At 44.3% G+C, this 16,489-nt stretch overlaps 1 protein-coding gene across 1 annotated transcript in view; it reads right to left on the reverse strand.

The window, feature by feature from the left end:
- TRPM5 (transient receptor potential cation channel subfamily M member 5) overlaps window positions 1–15,414 on the reverse strand; it is a 71,544-nt gene extending 56,130 nt beyond the window's left edge. Inside the window, exons 1-5 of the mRNA XM_059721340.1 lie at window positions 15,112–15,414; window positions 13,329–13,509; window positions 10,872–11,038; window positions 6,857–7,037; window positions 1,049–1,113 (exon numbers count right to left, since the gene is read on the reverse strand). Coding sequence (XP_059577323.1) covers window positions 1,049–1,113; window positions 6,857–7,037; window positions 10,872–11,038; window positions 13,329–13,509; window positions 15,112–15,414 — 897 coding nt within the window. The remainder of the gene's footprint in view (window positions 1–1,048; window positions 1,114–6,856; window positions 7,038–10,871; window positions 11,039–13,328; window positions 13,510–15,111) is intronic.
- Window positions 15,415–16,489: the final 1,075 nt, after the last annotated feature.

The raw sequence follows: 16,489 nt of genomic DNA on the forward strand, positions 1-16,489 counted from the left end.
GACAAGCTGCTGGTGGGCCCCAGTGCTTTCTTCTGTGGCAGTGGCGCCCCTTGGAACCGCCCAGTGGTGGGTGCTACCCAGGGGGTGCTGCCACCACAGAGGGATCACCGTTCCCCCCCCTGCAGGTTGGGGGCTGTGCAACCCATTGGCAGCTTGCATGGGCAGGCTCCACCAAAGGCGGGAGGGGGAGGAGTGGCAAGGGGGCGTGACCTTTTTTTTTGTCTCTATGTGTCCCGCAGCTGGGGTCTTCCCTATGCAGCGGTGGTGCCCCCCAGGCAACATCCACCCGCTGGCACCCTGCCTGGGTGGTCCTGGGAGGTGCTGCCGCTGGGAAAGGAAGCACCAGGGCCCCCTACAGCTCAGGGCCCACTGGCAGCTCACTCCTTGGCTGCAGAACAGGCAGGCAGGCTCCGGGGGGAAAAAAGAAAAGCCCTTCACCGCTTTTTTCCTTCAGTGGAGCCTGCCTGCTCCATGGTGGGGGCCCCCGATGCTTCATTCTAGCTCTGACTTACCTGCACAATGCACATATGTTTGAAATGCCTCTGGATCTAACACTCATTCTGTCCGGCTGGAGCACTCTGATTGGTTGTTTCAATAAGTATTGTGATTGGCTGCTGAGACAACCAGTCAGAGTGCTCCAGACAGACAGAATAAGCCTATTATAATGATAGATAGGTAATACTTTAATTCACCAGCATTCTTCCCCAGATTTCTACTACTACCCTCCATTGCATCAGCCAGAGGTGTTATCCCTTAAAAGGCTTAAATGAGCTTCTGGTATTTATAAAATGAAACAGTATTTCCCTTGGTTTTATTCAAACTGCAGCATTATTCAAAGACAAGTTTTAAGTGCTGGCAAAGTTGATGAAAATAAAATGTTTTCAATATTTTAAATAGAAAACAGCGCTGTTATACAAACTGTGTAAAGTCTTCTGAGATATATTTGGCACCCAACAACATTTTCAGTTGAAAATAGTCTTGTAGCTGACACTTACAGTGTGTAGATGTGTTACCTTCCTTATTTATGCCATTGCAAAGGAAGTCTTACCTCAAGTGTATTTGGTCCTCCGTTTACTAGTAAACAAAGCACAGGGATTTCAATGCTACCTGTTCCTGTAAAACAGATGACAATGATTACATTAATAGCATTCTTAAAATGGTTATGAGCCTGCCATTTTCTGCAAAGTATTGTGTTATTTATGACTCGCACAGTAAGATAAGGAAGCTGGGCTTTAAGAATGAAACCAGGGAATAATGTTCTAGCCTAATGATTAGGATGTCAGTGTTAAGAAGTATGACTAGGGTTCAAGTCCATACTCTTAATGGAGTGATTCAGGATGCTTATACACCACATCCCCACATATCTGTGGATGCATGCTCCTAGTGGAGCCTTGCCCACCCCTTTCCATTAAATTGTGCCAAACACAAAAATGCAGCAGCAAAGGCTCTGGGGACATTTCCCCACAGGCGCTTGAGACTTCTCTGACATGCTTGAGAATGACTATTTGATGTATGCAAGCAGGAATGAGGGTATGGGGCATGCGTTGGAGCACCCCTCCCAAGAGATACCATAGACGTTATATAGAAACTAGCCAATTGGCCGTCAAGAATGATGGGGGTGGGAGGGTGGGAATGGAGCCCCAGGCCTCCCCCCATCTGGGCCCACTCTCCCTTCCCTCCTGGTGCTTGGGGTCCGGGCCCGCTCCCCCCGCTCCCTGCTGCAGTAGTTGGGGGAAGGGAGGAGCAGGCCTGGGACCAATGCAAGGGAGGACTGGACCCGAGAGTGGGGAGAAGCCAGGCTGCTGGGGAAGCATGGGGAGCAGCAGGCCTGGGTCGACCTGGCGGTGGCAGGTGGACAAAAGGAGCAGGCTCGGGACCAACGTGAGGGAGCAGGGGTGAAGGAGTGGGCAGGGCAGGGCAGGCAGAAGGAGGAGTGGGCCCAGGCCTGATGGGGGGAGGAGGCTCGCTCCTTCCCTACCCCCACAGCTGCTGTGTTGGGCCAGGCTGTGCTGGCTTCGCTGTCCCCTACTCCGTCCCCTGTGTCTCCACCATCATGGCAGTGGGTTGCCTTCTGTCAGAACACTTCTTCACACTCTGATTGGCTGTTTGTCAGCCAATCAGAGAGAATAAAGTGTTACGGACAGACAGACAGACATACTTAGGCTTCTATAATATTAGAATACTCAGGCCCTCTGTGCCTCAGCTCTTCATCTATAAAATAGGGACAGTAGCATATCTTCAAGTGTTGGACACAAATATATTAAAGACTGTGAGGAGTTTAGGTTGTAGCTGTGTTGGTCTAAGGACATAGGCAGACAAGGTTCCTTGGGTGAATTTGATATCTTTTATTAGACCAACCCAAATAGTTGGCGAATAGTTATTAAGCAAGCTTTCAGGTTCAAAAACCCTTCGTCAGGCTAAGGAAGTTTCAGCAGTTGGTGTGTGCTCTTCCTGGATGGACAGGTTGCTATAGTTTATAGTCTTTTGTCAGTACATCATGCCTTTTTTTAAAGGCTATTAATGTTCTAGATGTTAGGATGGCATCATCTTTCTGGATTTCAGCAGGGCTGTGCATATGGAATTACAGAGATTATCTTTTAATATTCTCATCCCTACTCCTTGAGTTGACTTAGGCCTTTTGATCCTGCAGTGAGCTACATATGTAAAGACTCACATCTATGCCTGTGTTCAGTGCTAAAGATGTAAGTTGTTGGGCTTGATTTGTGGTGGGGTTTTTTAAAGTAGCATTTTCTGTAGGAGTTTTGGAAATGAGTTTTATAATCAGAATTCCTGAGTACCTCTATAATATACAGTTGCAATCCATTCTTGCCAAAATTAATTGAAAATATGAAACTGAAACTTCTATCAGCTCTCATTATGTGAGTAGTCCCATGGGACTACTTGTATGCATCAAATAAAACATGTCTGAGTATGGGCTTTTAAGAAAATATATCCAGGAAATGTAAGGTGAGAATTCAGGAAAGAGGAGGATGAGGTGGGCAGGGATACCAGTGAACTGACTGTGCAAATAAGTTTACAAGAGATGACCCAGATCTGAATAGATATCAACCATACATTGCTTCATATCAGCATAAAATATGATGCAACACAAGCTGACATGATATCAGTACAACTTTGCATGATGTAACAGAATGAACAATTTAAAACAAATCATCTTGTTTTCAGATATGAATTTTTAACTCCTGCCAGAACTGTAGGCAAAAGCTAAGATAGACATCCTTTCCCTTTAGAATTCCATAATACCCTTTCTACCTGTTTAGAAATGGTAGCTGTTCTGTATCCATGCATTAAATTCTACAAGGAGTATTTCCAAGGTGACTTGCTAGCATGTCTAAAAATAGCGGTCCTAGGAACTATAGGGCAGAGTAGTAAGTGCAGTTGCTAGCAAGAGAAAGAGGGAGATTTAGTTCAAGTGATTTTTAAAGCACTGTTTTCCTCTAGGTTTCTTGAAGCATTCATAAATAGCAACATTCATTATTTTGGGATGATAGAGCTACCATGGAACTCAGCTGAAGCATGAAGATGACATGTAACCAAGGTCAGATAAGTGACTTTGTCTACTTGTGCTATGTGGCACATTCTTTAATACGAATTTCTAGTTTGGAAAATGACTCTGTGGCCCTGAGACTCTGTGTTTATTTTCAAACCCTATTAATTTACAATACTGGTTGAAACTTTTCATTTACTTTCAAGACTATTTAGACATTTTGAAATGTTTGCCAAAACTGGTATGAAACCTTGACGTTTCAAAAATGCCACTAAACACTAGGAAATTACCTTATCAAAGTACATTGTTTTGAGGTGGTTGATGTACTTAGTTTCAACTTCTATAACATAACAGCTGAATTCAATTACTTCGATATTTAAACCAACAATTCCAACAAAATCAAATACTCCCACAAAAATATTTTGATTTTCGCAATCAGCATTTTCTCACAGAAAGATGTTCAGCTGGAACACTCGTGACCAGCTCTGATTTTTCAAGCAAAAAATTTCAACTCAGACTCAGCATGGGCTGTCTTTTATGGAAATGGCACCACCAGTGCTCTCATCAGTAACAAGCATTCCTTAGGCTTATTCAAGTTCTCTGGTATATCTATTCAGCTAGATAAGATGAACAGAATTTCAATGCAAGTGAAAATTAGCTAACAATTTGGCTGATGCACAAGAAGACAGACATCTGTGAGCAGATCCAGAGCAGGCACAGAGACATGATTGCACCTCCCTGTCTGACCACATGGCAGGAGTGGCAGCCCAGGATGTTAAGTCCTGAAGAAGGTAAACATTTCCTGCTCCTTTCCTCTCTGTGCTCAGAGGCATGTCCCCTCCCTGTCCCTTCACTTCCTTTCCCATCCCATTCTTTCTCCTTTGCCTGCTACTGCCACTGTCCCTGGGGTGAGGGGAGCTCTTGTTCTGCTCCAGGCTGGGCTGTGTGGTGGATAGGCTCAGCCTAGGACACCGGTGGTGCTGGTTGGGTGGGTTCCCCGTTCCTGTCTGCTCCCTCTGGGTGTTCCTCTCCAGCAGGACAGGAGCTCCTTTCTCCCCTGGGACAGCACATACAGTGGGGATACCAGCAGCAGCAAGCGGGGAGGATGGAATAGGAAGGGAGAGGACAGAGAGGGAAGGGGAGAGGGTATGCCTCTGAGCACAGAGGGGAAGGGAGTTGAGGAAATGCTTATCTTCTTTGGGACTTAAAGTCCCCAGCTGCTGCTGCTCTCAGGGCATGGTCTGCCCACCCTGGTGGAATGGGTGGGAGGGAAGAGGTTGGCAGTGGGGGGTGCAGCCACCCCCGTAGCACTAGTCACTGGTCCCACACCTGCCTTTACAAAATGTAGGATCTGCTTCTGGCTGCCTCTTTTTTTGATCTCTCTCTCTCTCTCTGCTTCTTTAGTTAAACTCTGTAGACATCATAATGGCAAAATAATTTTTTTTAAAGATCTCATCACTATAGGTAGTTCCCTTTCTACAAATAGCTTCTATAAGGATCATTAAGCACTTGAAATATGTTTTAAAATAGGAATGAATTGGGTTTTGGTAGTACTTACACTTTGTATTATCTCTCTTCAGGGTTGAATTTCACCCTCAGGTAAAGAGATGTGAAGCAAGCTCCTAGTTCTGTTGTGGCTGCAATGCCCCATGGAATGTAGCCAGTTAGGGGTGGGGGGTATATCAAAATTACAGGAGACTACTCTGAATGCGGAGACGTGGGGGCAAAGTGGTTCAGACCTGTATCCATTGCTCTAGGGGTGTGAGTTTGAGGTTCTCTCTAAAGAACACCAGAGCCCACCTCCAACTGACCTAGTTGTAAAGGATTACTTCACTTTTCAGGCTGGGAAGCTGGAGTGGAGCAGATGCAACACCAGTGGAGTGGATCCAGAAGGGGTGCAGTGGTAAGGTCACAACTTCCTTTTGGATCACACCATGGAAGCAACAGCCGGGGACTTTTTTTAAAAACCCCAAAGCTGGCAAGAATCTTCCCATCTCTCCCCTCCATTTCCCCACTGCCTCACCCACCACTCCTGCTGTCTTCCACTGCACTGGAGGCAGGGGAAGCTCTAGAGCTGCTCCTGCCCTGCCTCAGCCAGGTGGTGTGGGGAGTCAGGCTCAACCAGGGACAATGGCAGTGGGAGGGTGCGTTTCTCCTCCCTGTCTGGTGCCTCCCACATGCCCCTGCTGCTGAGCCTGTCTCCCTGTGAAGCCTGGCTGAAGTAGGGTAGAAGCAGCTCTGGAGCTCCCCCACCCTCTAGGCAGCCAGAGACAGTGGGAGCACCAGTGGGCAGGAAAGAAAGGGAAAGGGTAGAGGCAGGGAAAGGCAGTGCTGATGAACATGGAAGAGAGCTGAGAGCTGGGGCAGGGTCAGGATGACTTCTTAAAGAAGTCTCCAGCTGCTGCTCCCATAACATAGTCTACCTGCCCTGATGGTTGGCAGGGGTAGAAGAAGCTGGGAGGAGCACCAGTCACTGCTCCTACACCCAACTTTACAAAAACCTAGATCTGCCCATTGGGATCACATCAGGCACCTCACTGTCTCATTTTCTTGGCTACAGAAGCCAGCATGCCTTAGCCATGCTAGCCTGATGGACCATTGAAGTTCAAGCAGACCACAACTGGCTGTTGAATGCCCCTCTTACAGCTGCTATGGATTTATTTTCGTTTAATTCCTTTATAGACTCTGGGAATGGATAGCTATTTACTTGCAGTGCTACAATGTGCTCCCAGTGTTCCTGCAGTGGTGGCGGAAGCTCTTTTTGTGCTTGGCAGTGGTCTACTTGGAACCCAGAGGCTCTTGTAGGTGCCACCACTGCAAGAATACTCACAACAACTGGTGTTCTTGCTACTGCCCCAATGCAGTGTTTCAGCAGAGTGCTGGTAGAGCTCTTTGAAAGGGGAGAGAGGGAGAACAGAGGACTGTGGGATGTTGTGAGTCCAAGGGACTCCCTTGAGCACTATATGTAACTAGACAGATGTTACATGTGGTGCTACAAAAGGTCTTTTTACATGGAAGTTCTTCAAAAGAGGAACATTTTGTGGCAGTTCCACCATTTTTGTTGCACTGTAGACTGTGCAGTTGCCTGTTTGCTAGCAAATTATAAAGCTATAAAGACATTGGTAGCACTGCAAAGGCTTCAGTCCCCCATCTGATGAATAGGAATAATACTTCCTTTGTCTTACCTACTTAGATGGTGACTTCTTTGGGCTAGGAACTGGTTCTCACTTCATGTATTTTAGGTCCCATTGTGCTAAGCATGCTGATCTCATGCCTCTAAAGACAATACTGGGAACTGAACAGAATGTCAGCAAATTATTGTGTATAGTTTCTTTTGAGTCTACCTACCTCCGTACCCAGTGCGCTGTTCTGAAATATGTTTCTCCAAGGTGAGCCGTAGTTTAGTTGTTCCATCTGGCTCATCTGGGTCTATCTGATCCACCAAAATAAAATGGGAGTGATTGTTGTCAAGGGAATACAGTGGTCCTTGGCTGTTATCATCTGATTTATAGTGTACAGGACTGTCATTCTAGAAAGAGAGAAAGATTAATCTTCTTCATGCAGTCAATACCACATTTTATATGTGCTTGTGTTCTGTTTTGAATGATTTTGGACCTTGATATGGAAGCAAATAAATCTTTAGACACTTTGAACAAAGGCTCTTTTGAAAGGTAGGAGGGGAAAAATGGAAACTTTGTAAAAGATGCCGGATTTGACACTACTGAAAACTGAAGCCCTTGGAGTCTCCCTTTTGGACTCTGCAAAGTGTCCTGACACCAAACATCTTGGTTGGATCTCAGGCATTCATTCAGAACTTTGGGAAGTATGCACTACTGAACTTAGACAAATGAAAAGGGCCACAAAACCTGGTGGTTGGGAATCAAGCGTAAAGATTTTAGAGGGTCACAGCCTTTGCTGATGTACATGGGGGCATTTTTATTGATTTCAGTAATATTTTACCATCATTCATGAGCAAATAGTTTGGCTTGCTATAGGGATGTACTAATTCAGCCACACAACATTACTTTATTGGCAAGACTACATAGAGTCTAATGCATAGGCTGTCAACATGGAAGTTACATCATCAGGGGTGGGTTACAAATAGCTTCCAGAAGGGGGCAATAACTTTTTTTTATTCTTTTTTTTCCCTTGTTTCAACAGCCAGATGGGAAGGGTATCCTAAAATGTGTCCCTATTATAATAACATAAAGGTGCTGTATGAAGAAAGTTAACTATCCACTGTTCTCATCCTCCATTTTAAAGATATTATATACTTCATTTTTGTACCTCTTCAGTAAATCTCTCCTTTCTCCTAATGTCCATTCATCATTAATTTCATATGGTGTTGCCAGCTGTAACCTGGGCTAGGCATGCTTGCTGCTGTTGCATCTCCTCATAATCCTTTAATATAGCTTATATAGCAGTAGGCCAGTAGGGTGACTCTATAAACCTTCCTTCCTTCTCTCTTTTGTTTCCCCCAACACTTGGAGCTGGTAAGCTTACCTACTCAGTCACATTATATCTCTTCTTGTGCTTCTATCTCCTACTGTCTTTTTGTTTTTCATATGCGGATTGCAAGTGCCTTGGGCTCCTATTAGATTCTGTGTACAGCACTGCTGTTGTATAAATAACTGTAATGACTGAAAAAGGACAGTGAAGACCATATTTCTAGGGTTACCATATTTCCAGTTTAAAAAAAGAGGACACCTGTTGGGGGGGAAGGTGGGGGGGCGCGTAACATGATTGTGGAGGGGGACAGTGATATGTCCATGCCCTGCCCCTGCTCTTCACTCCCAAGCGACACCCCCCCAGCCCTGGTGTTGCCCCCCACTCCCCACCCAGACTTGCCCCCCAGACCATGCCATCCCCTACCCCCTGGAGTCCCTCTGTCCCAAACCACAGCCCTCCCAACCCTGCCAGTGCCCCTCACTCCCAGCTCATAGCCCCCTGCTCCCCCCAGCCCTGCCAGTGCACCTCACTCCTGACCCACAACTCCCTGATCCCCCCAGCCCTGCAAGTGTCTCCCAGCTGCCCTGCCACTGCAAGCACAGGCACTAGCACAGCACGGCCATGCACAGCTCCCTGCTGTCCCTCCCCTGCTCCCTTCCCCTGCTGGAGGCAGGTTCCTTCCCCACCCTGCTGCAGCCCAGTGCCAGGGAAAACTTCAGTGCTGAGCAGACCAAAATCCCAAATCCCGGACAATTTGTTGATATTTAAAAAAACCATCTGGACGGAGATGGGAGGACCCAAAAAGAGGACATGTCCAGGAAAACCCAGACATATGGTAGTCCTACATGTTTCAGTTTCCAGAAGCCAAGTGGTAGATGCAGAGGTTCTCTAGGGCTGAGACATCTGTAACTGGATGGTTGGGCTGTGTTCACAGGGCACAGAGGCCTAACTGAATTCTGAAGGGGTAATCCAATCCTAGGAATGGTTAAGTTCTTTCCCCTCTGCTGATGCCAAGGATGATGTTGGCATCTCTTCTGCCTTCTCTATAGCTTGTAAGAGCCCTGGCTGTGGGTCAGAGGTTAGTGAGGAAAGAGGAAAACTGGAACTACAGAGGGCTGTGTAGGGAAAGGGCATTGTGTTTTCATGCCCTCTGTAGATACTATCTTGTTTGCTCAGCACAGAGCAGCCAAGGAGTCCATCCAATCATTTCCTGCTGCCTCTTTTCCTATTTTTAGTAGGCAGTGTCTGGGGCATGTGTATCCTGTAATGTTATGTACGACAGAGTCTTCCAGACACAAATTTTACCTTTGATTAGGACATAAACCCCAGGCCTGACTGAATAGGGCTTAGAAAGGGCATTTTTGTATCAATCTATTATAGCCAACCACAGAAATGGGAAGAAAGTTTGAGTTGTTTGAAGCAGACCATAAACCCAGAACAGACAGGGGGATCTCCTGCTTCAGGATTTGTTTTGTTTCTTGGTAGTGGATCATTAGGTCCATTTTAGACAGCAAGCTGTCTGTGTTTAGTGCCAAGTATAAAGAGACCTGGGTTTAGACCAGCATTGATGTCTATGGTGTCTTCATCTTAAAGTTACTGATTAAAATCCAGAATGTCTTGGTGTGGGTACATTTCCAGAAGTAATAAGCCAAGAACACTCCACGCCAACTATACATTGGTCAAGAATTCAGATTTACAGTTAGGAGAGAGCTGTATTATCTTATGCAATATAAAGAATTACACTTGCTTGCTAGTGCTGCATGTTATGGATAAAGATGGATTTTTGTTCACTTAAAAAAAATAAGTACCAAATCTTCCCTGTACAATATGCCTAGATATTATGGGTCAACATTTTTACCCCAACTGAAGATTACTGTCTGCCCTAGCTGATTCCTTCACTATTCCCCACTGTTGGTCCAGTAAGTGGGGCTTAGAGGCTGAGGAGGGGCTTAGTAAGAACAGAACACTGGTATACTCTGGCAGTCTCCCCACTCGTGCAATGTTACCTGCCAGCAAACTTCAGAGCAGAAATAGGCACAGGATCAAGGAGCTGTAGTCATACTATGTATTCTGCTTCTCCATGTTAGTACAAAAGTACAAATGCACACTACTGCTTAAATCATTATTGACATACCTGCTTTGTTATACTCTGACTATATAATAGTCAGTAGGCAGTATGTCTACTAGTTTGAATAGCAGAATTGAAATACCTTTGTTCAGTTCTAGACCCTGGTTTTAAAATACTTCATGGGCCTTTAGCAAGTCATTTGGGCCAACATTTTTAAGAGCTTCTCAATCATACCCAGATTGAAAAACCTTGGACATGGATTACTGAGCACCACAAGCTGTTGCTGACAACAAATGAAATTGTGTGTGCTCAGTATTTCTGAAGCTCAGATCCACAATATGGGAACCTGGGTTTGCAAAAATTCAAGGCATCCAAATACAAATGTCATTTCTAAAAATTTGAACATTAAAATTTCCTAGTTTAGTTCCCTATTTGGCAAAGTAATTGTCTTTTTATGTTGGTTGTAATGTAGCTTGAGATGCTCAGATAAAAGTGATGTAAGAAAAAACAATAGTATTAGTTGTAGTAGTATTAATAGTAATATATAAATTAAGTTCTTCCTCCTCAGTCAGCTCTATCTTCACGGGTCCTAAACCAATGTATAATGCTGTCACCTGCTGGATGTTTGCAGCATTGTTAGTTAGGCAAGAGGCAATGTCTATATAGAACGCACAAGAGAAAAATACATTAGGATCTAACATAAATCTTGATCTTTCCTGTTCACACACCTTTTTTTAACCCCTTGGTGTGTCTCTAGGCTCTTTGTATTGCTTAGCACTACCACCTATCCTTGGAGATGCTGTTTGTGTCTAATAAGATTTTTCTGTAAATGCTATGAGAAAGTACCTTTGCACTGTCCAGAATTTCTCTGTGCTGAATTTTTTCCAGTGAGGTTATTCCAATTGCAATCACTTTTACTTTGGATGAAGTACTAGCCAATGCATGATCTCTAACTGCTTGCCCTATGTGTCTTGTTATTCCAACACGTAAAGCACTGGTAAAGATCCAGGCACCTGAAATTAATAGGAAAAAAGATTAGATAATTGTTTTATTATCGCACCTAAGTACTTTCAGCTACATGGTTACCAGTGCTGGATCTAGGTTTTGCTGGGGCCTTTTTGTGCAGTCAGAAATACTGGGCCCAAAACCATAATCTTTGTCATTTATGGAATGATCATCTATGTTAAACAGGAGGACTTTAATAAAGAAAAAAATTACATATTACAGGCCCAAGTAAACATGCTTCATACATTTTGAGATGTAATTTTGTTATCTAACCGGTAACCACACATTATCATGCATCAGCAGATGCATGACAAATAGATTCAAGGAGGTGATACTTCCCCTCTATGCGGCATTGGTCAGACTGCAGTTGGAGTAGTGCGTCCAGTTTTGGGTGCTATACTTCAAGAAGGATGTTGATAGACTCGAGAGGGTCTGGAGGACAGCCGCTCGTATGGTTAGGGGCTTACAGGACAAGCCCTATGAGGAGAGACTGAGGGACCTGGACCTCTTCAGCCTCCACAAGAGAAGGCTGAGAGGTGATCTTGTGGCTGCCTACAAATTCATTAGGGGGACACAGCAAGGGATCGGAGATGCTCTGTTCACCAGGGCGCCTCTTGGGGTAACAAGGAACAACAGTCACAAACTGACAGAGAGCAGATTTAGGTTAGATACCAGAAAAAACTTCTGCATGGTAAGGGTGGCCAAAATGTGTAATGGGCTTCCAAGAGAGGTGGTGCTCTCCCCCATCTTGGGGGTCTTTAAGAGAAGATTCGATAGGCATCTGGCTGGGGTCATGTGACCCCAGCACTCTTTCCTGCCTAGGCAGGGGTTTGGACTTGATGATCTGTTGAGGTCCCTTCTGACCCTAGCATCTATGAATCTATGAATCTTTATTTCCTAGCTTACACTCCATTTGGAAAGCTCTTTGCAGCACAGAGCTGTCTATTGGCCAAATGCAAGTCAATAAAGATATCATTACATTTTGCATAGTTAGATTATACTAACTCTTAGTGAGAGGATAAGAGGCAGTTAGGAACATCTAGTAGCTGAGCAGTGGTGGTAGGCCTCACTAGTTCATTGCATAGGGAAGCATCTGAGGGGATCCTAGCTAAATGAGAAACAGTATTTTCCATTTAATAGACAAATAAAAAATACAATAAAAATGAATTAGAGCCCTTTGTGCTATCCACTCCTGTGTATCATGGTCTTGCAGGACAGGAAATGTGTGCAAAACAGAAACTATGAAGAGCAGCTGTAATGATCTAAATAACTACTTCAGTTACTGGTGTTTCCTTAGGATTTTTAGTACCCATTTGTTTTGTGTTTTTTAATAACAGAATGCAGAACTGGTCAGGGCAAGTCAGAACACGGTGGAGATGTAGAAGTAGACCACATAATATATTAAGAAAAATATGTAAACTGCTTGAAAATATTTTAACTTCAAAGTGAAGATAGGCTGATAAAAGCTAAGAAAAAAAGGCATCTTAAAATTGTTTTCTAGGTGTGTTCAATCAGTTGCTGATTTTAGTGTTAGTTCTAGCACTAAAATGAACAGAAGGAGAGAAAGTGAGCTGACTTCTCCCCTAGTTTGTGCATCATTTAATAGTTTTGTGTTAAACTGAATCCAGTTACAGATTCTGTTTTTCTAGTGATGATTTGCCCTTCACAGTGGATACAGCTTGACATTTTGACTCCAGGTTGTTTGCAAGGCTGTCACTTCAACAACATGCAAAACAAAAATAAACCCATATCTACGTGTAAGGTGTAGGGATTGAGATGAGGTTTTTCAAAAGAATTTGACTTCATTGGGAACAGAATTCGGCCACTTCTAAATTCTTTTGGAAATCCCAGATACAATACATATGTATCTTGTTATGCCCTTTTTCCAGGGTACCTCTGAGGGTATAACTGCACTTGAACTTTGAAGTGTCTGTAAATTACAAGAACTACTACTTACAGTAATTTTTTGTGGAGTAAAAAGTAAACTTTTGTGGTAGTCTTAGTAAAAGAACCTTATCTTCAAAGGAGAGGAAAGGATTTTTGTGGCTTATATCTTTTATTGGACCAACTATAGTTGAGAGGGTCATGTTTTTGGGTACCACAGTAACCTTCAGCATCACCTCAACACTACCTTATTTTTAACAGCTATTTGCAGGCCCCCTTCCAATGAACCTGTATTCAGTTCATAAATGTGCTAACAATCCCAATAAAATCTAAGGTTAAAGATCAGCATATGCTAGGTGGGAATCTTCTAGAATGGAAAGGGGATTATTTTCTTAGTCTAGAAGTTGAACCCACCTGTGCTTTGAGCTGCCTTTACGAGTCCTTTTCTTAAGGTGTCCCGCAACCAAGGTTTCATCTGAAAGTCTTCTTCCTCTCCAACTAGAGACACAACTAAATTGGGAGCAGATAGCTTCCACTTGTTGATCATGACATCGAATATAACTCCAGGATGGATGGTACATGGAACCTTGACAAACTGTAATAAACCAAATGGCACTGAGTAAATGCAATGTCAGTAGGAGAACATGTCAGCAATATCCTACATCATAACAGCACCATAGTTCATTAATGGACCTCAGTATTCACAATGAGAGAGTTTGTCTCCTTCGCAGATCAGTTGAGGGTGGTGTTGCATGTGCAGCTTTTGAGAATAGATATCTGTACATTAGGACACATGCTGTAGAACTTTTCTGATACAATTCTCACAGAAAAACTGCCATATCAAGGCGTATCCACACATTCAATTAATGCACTTTAAGTAATGCGTGTTGAATCTAGTACCTGCATTGTGAGGTACTAGAAGAATGTGCATTAGCTTATTTTAATGCACATTAGATAAAGAGCACAGATTTACCATGATGCTTTAATGTGCGCTAAAATAAGTTAATGTACATTAAATTGCATGTGTAGATGCATCGCCAGATCAGTGAATGGATTGTTGTCAGCAGTTACGTGACCCCTATCATTGTACTGTCTACACACTCATAGTCTTCAGTGTATCTGTCTTCCTCACACTTCTGTGAGGTAGGGAAAAGCTATTAGCTTCATAGTACAGATGAGGACATTTAAGAGAGTGAGAGAATAAAAAGTATATCTGCAAGGGAGTTGCAGCGTCAATGGCTGTGTAGGGTAGGGTAGAATGTTTGTGCTGGTGAAATGGGCCGGATAATCCAGCTTGTGTCTGCCTGGAAAACGAGTTGTCTTCAGTCTGCTGTGATGAGTTTGTCATCTGATTTGCAGACCAAATCACCTATATCCAGCACAGGCTGGGACCATTGCTTTTTTGCTGCAGAGTCAAAATTTGGGGTGGAGGAAGCCCAGTCTTGTCCTATTTATATGTATTGTTTTAAATTACAACTACCTACTGATGCAGAGGATGTGTTCATGGGGGATGAGAGTGACCAGTTGTGAACTGGACCCATGTTCATCCTGGCTTGTAAAAGCCAGAGGATGAACATAAGCAGACTTGTAAAAGCCTGCTGCTGGCAAGGACTGTCAGTGTCTCCTTTTTGGGAGGACAGGGTGTTGAGCATTCTTAAACTTGCAGTTGTCCAGTCCGCACTCAGTAAGTCATCACTTGATGCTAATTCCCTAGCCAGTTATTGCCACATCTCCAACTTGCCCTTTCTTGAGGAAGGCAATTGAATGGGTGGCTGCCTGGCAATTCCATGCTCATCTGTATGCCATCAGTTTCCTGGACCATTGCCAGTTTGACTTTCATCCTGGATATAGCGCAGAGACTACATTCATAGTCTTGGTTGATGATCATTGCCTGGAGATCCATAGGGGAAATTGTGCCCTGCTGATCTTGCTAGACCTTTCAGTGGCCTTTGATTACATTTGACCATGAGGCACTAATAAAGTATTCACAGGAGCTGGTGGCTATTCAGAGAACCCCTCTGAATTGATTCTTCCCTTTTCTAGCAGAAAGGTCCAAAAGGCTAGTGATGAGTAAGTGCTCACCATTTCCTCAGGACCTTTCTTTTGGGGTCCCCTGGGGCTCCATCTTGTCACCCCTTCTGTTCAATGTGTGTATGAAGCTGTTGGGTGAGATGTGTCTGGAGACTGAGTGAAGTACCATCAGTATGCTGATGACACCTAGCTCTGCCACTTCTTTTCTTCTGACCCTGGACCCACTGGCTTCAGTTGGGAACCAGATAAGGGTGAACCAGTTGAAACTGAATCCAGAAAAGATAGAGGGGATGGTGGTGGGCAGACCACTTGACTTGTACGGATTGGGACTTGGAGGGATTAGGATATTGATGGGGTCCAGCCTTCCCATGTCATGTAGGTTCACAGCCATGGGGTGCTCCTGGATCCTTTGCTGCACCTGGATCTTCAGGTAGTAGAGGTGACTAGGAGTGCCTTTCACCAACTTCATCTGGTAAGAAAGCCATGACCCTTTCTTTCAGATTTGGATCAGGCCAACATCATCCATGCCTTTGTAATTTTAAAACTAGACTACTGGAATGTGCTGTACTCAGGACTGTCCTTCAAAACCATCTGGAGGCTGCAGCTGGTACAGAACATAGCAGCCTGCCTTCTGATGGAAGAGACTGCAGGTCTACCCACGATGAAGTGGGTAGGTTGCCAGAAGTACCTTATTCCAGTCCTCCAGCGTCTGTGTTGGCTCTTAGTAGCTTTCGGGGCAAGTCAAAGTGGTGGTTTTGAATTAAAAGGCCTTAAATAGCCTGAACCATGCATACTGAAGGGACTGACTTCTACCTCATGCCCCATTGTGATCCTTAAGGTTACCTTAACCTGCTACAGGTAACATCAGTACATAAAATCTGCTTGGCAAAAGCACATGGGAGGTCATTCTCAGCAGTTGCTCCTCAGTTCCGGAGCTCCCTCCTTAAGGCTCACCAGGGCTTTCTTACACGTGCAAGTGCCGCAGTGCTGGGTACTTTGAAAAGCGCCTAGCACTGCAACGCATGCAGTTGTATAAGCGGTGAAATGTGCGTAAGCGCTGAGAAAATGGCAGCAGTGTGTTTTTGAACTAAAACACCTTGGAGGTGCTTTTCACCACTTATACAACTTCACGTGGTGAAGCGCAGTGCAGAGCAGACTCGATTAACTGAGTCTGCTCTGAAGTGGTGGATCTCCATCGCATCATGGGACAAAAAGGTACATGTATAAATGCCCCCAGAGCCCAAGCCTGGAAATTGTCCACAAGATCTTCCTTTTTGGTAGGCATTTAGCTAGGCCAGTATGTTGTTTAGTGGGCCTCTCTTTTATTTTGTTATTAGAATCATAGAAAATTAGGGTTCAAAGGGACCTAAGGAGGTCATCTAGTCCAGCCTCATGCTCAAAGCAGGACCACCCTCAATTCTATCATTCCAGCCGAAGCTTTGTCTAGCAGGGTCTTAAAAACCTCCAAGGATGGAGATTGTACAACCTCTCTGGGTAACCTGTTCCAGTGCTTTACTACCCTCCTCATGAGAATTTTTTCCTAA

The sequence above is a fragment of the Alligator mississippiensis genome, chromosome 2 (assembly GCF_030867095.1).
Source record: "Alligator mississippiensis isolate rAllMis1 chromosome 2, rAllMis1, whole genome shotgun sequence".
Lineage (NCBI taxonomy): Eukaryota > Metazoa > Chordata > Crocodylia > Alligatoridae > Alligator > Alligator mississippiensis.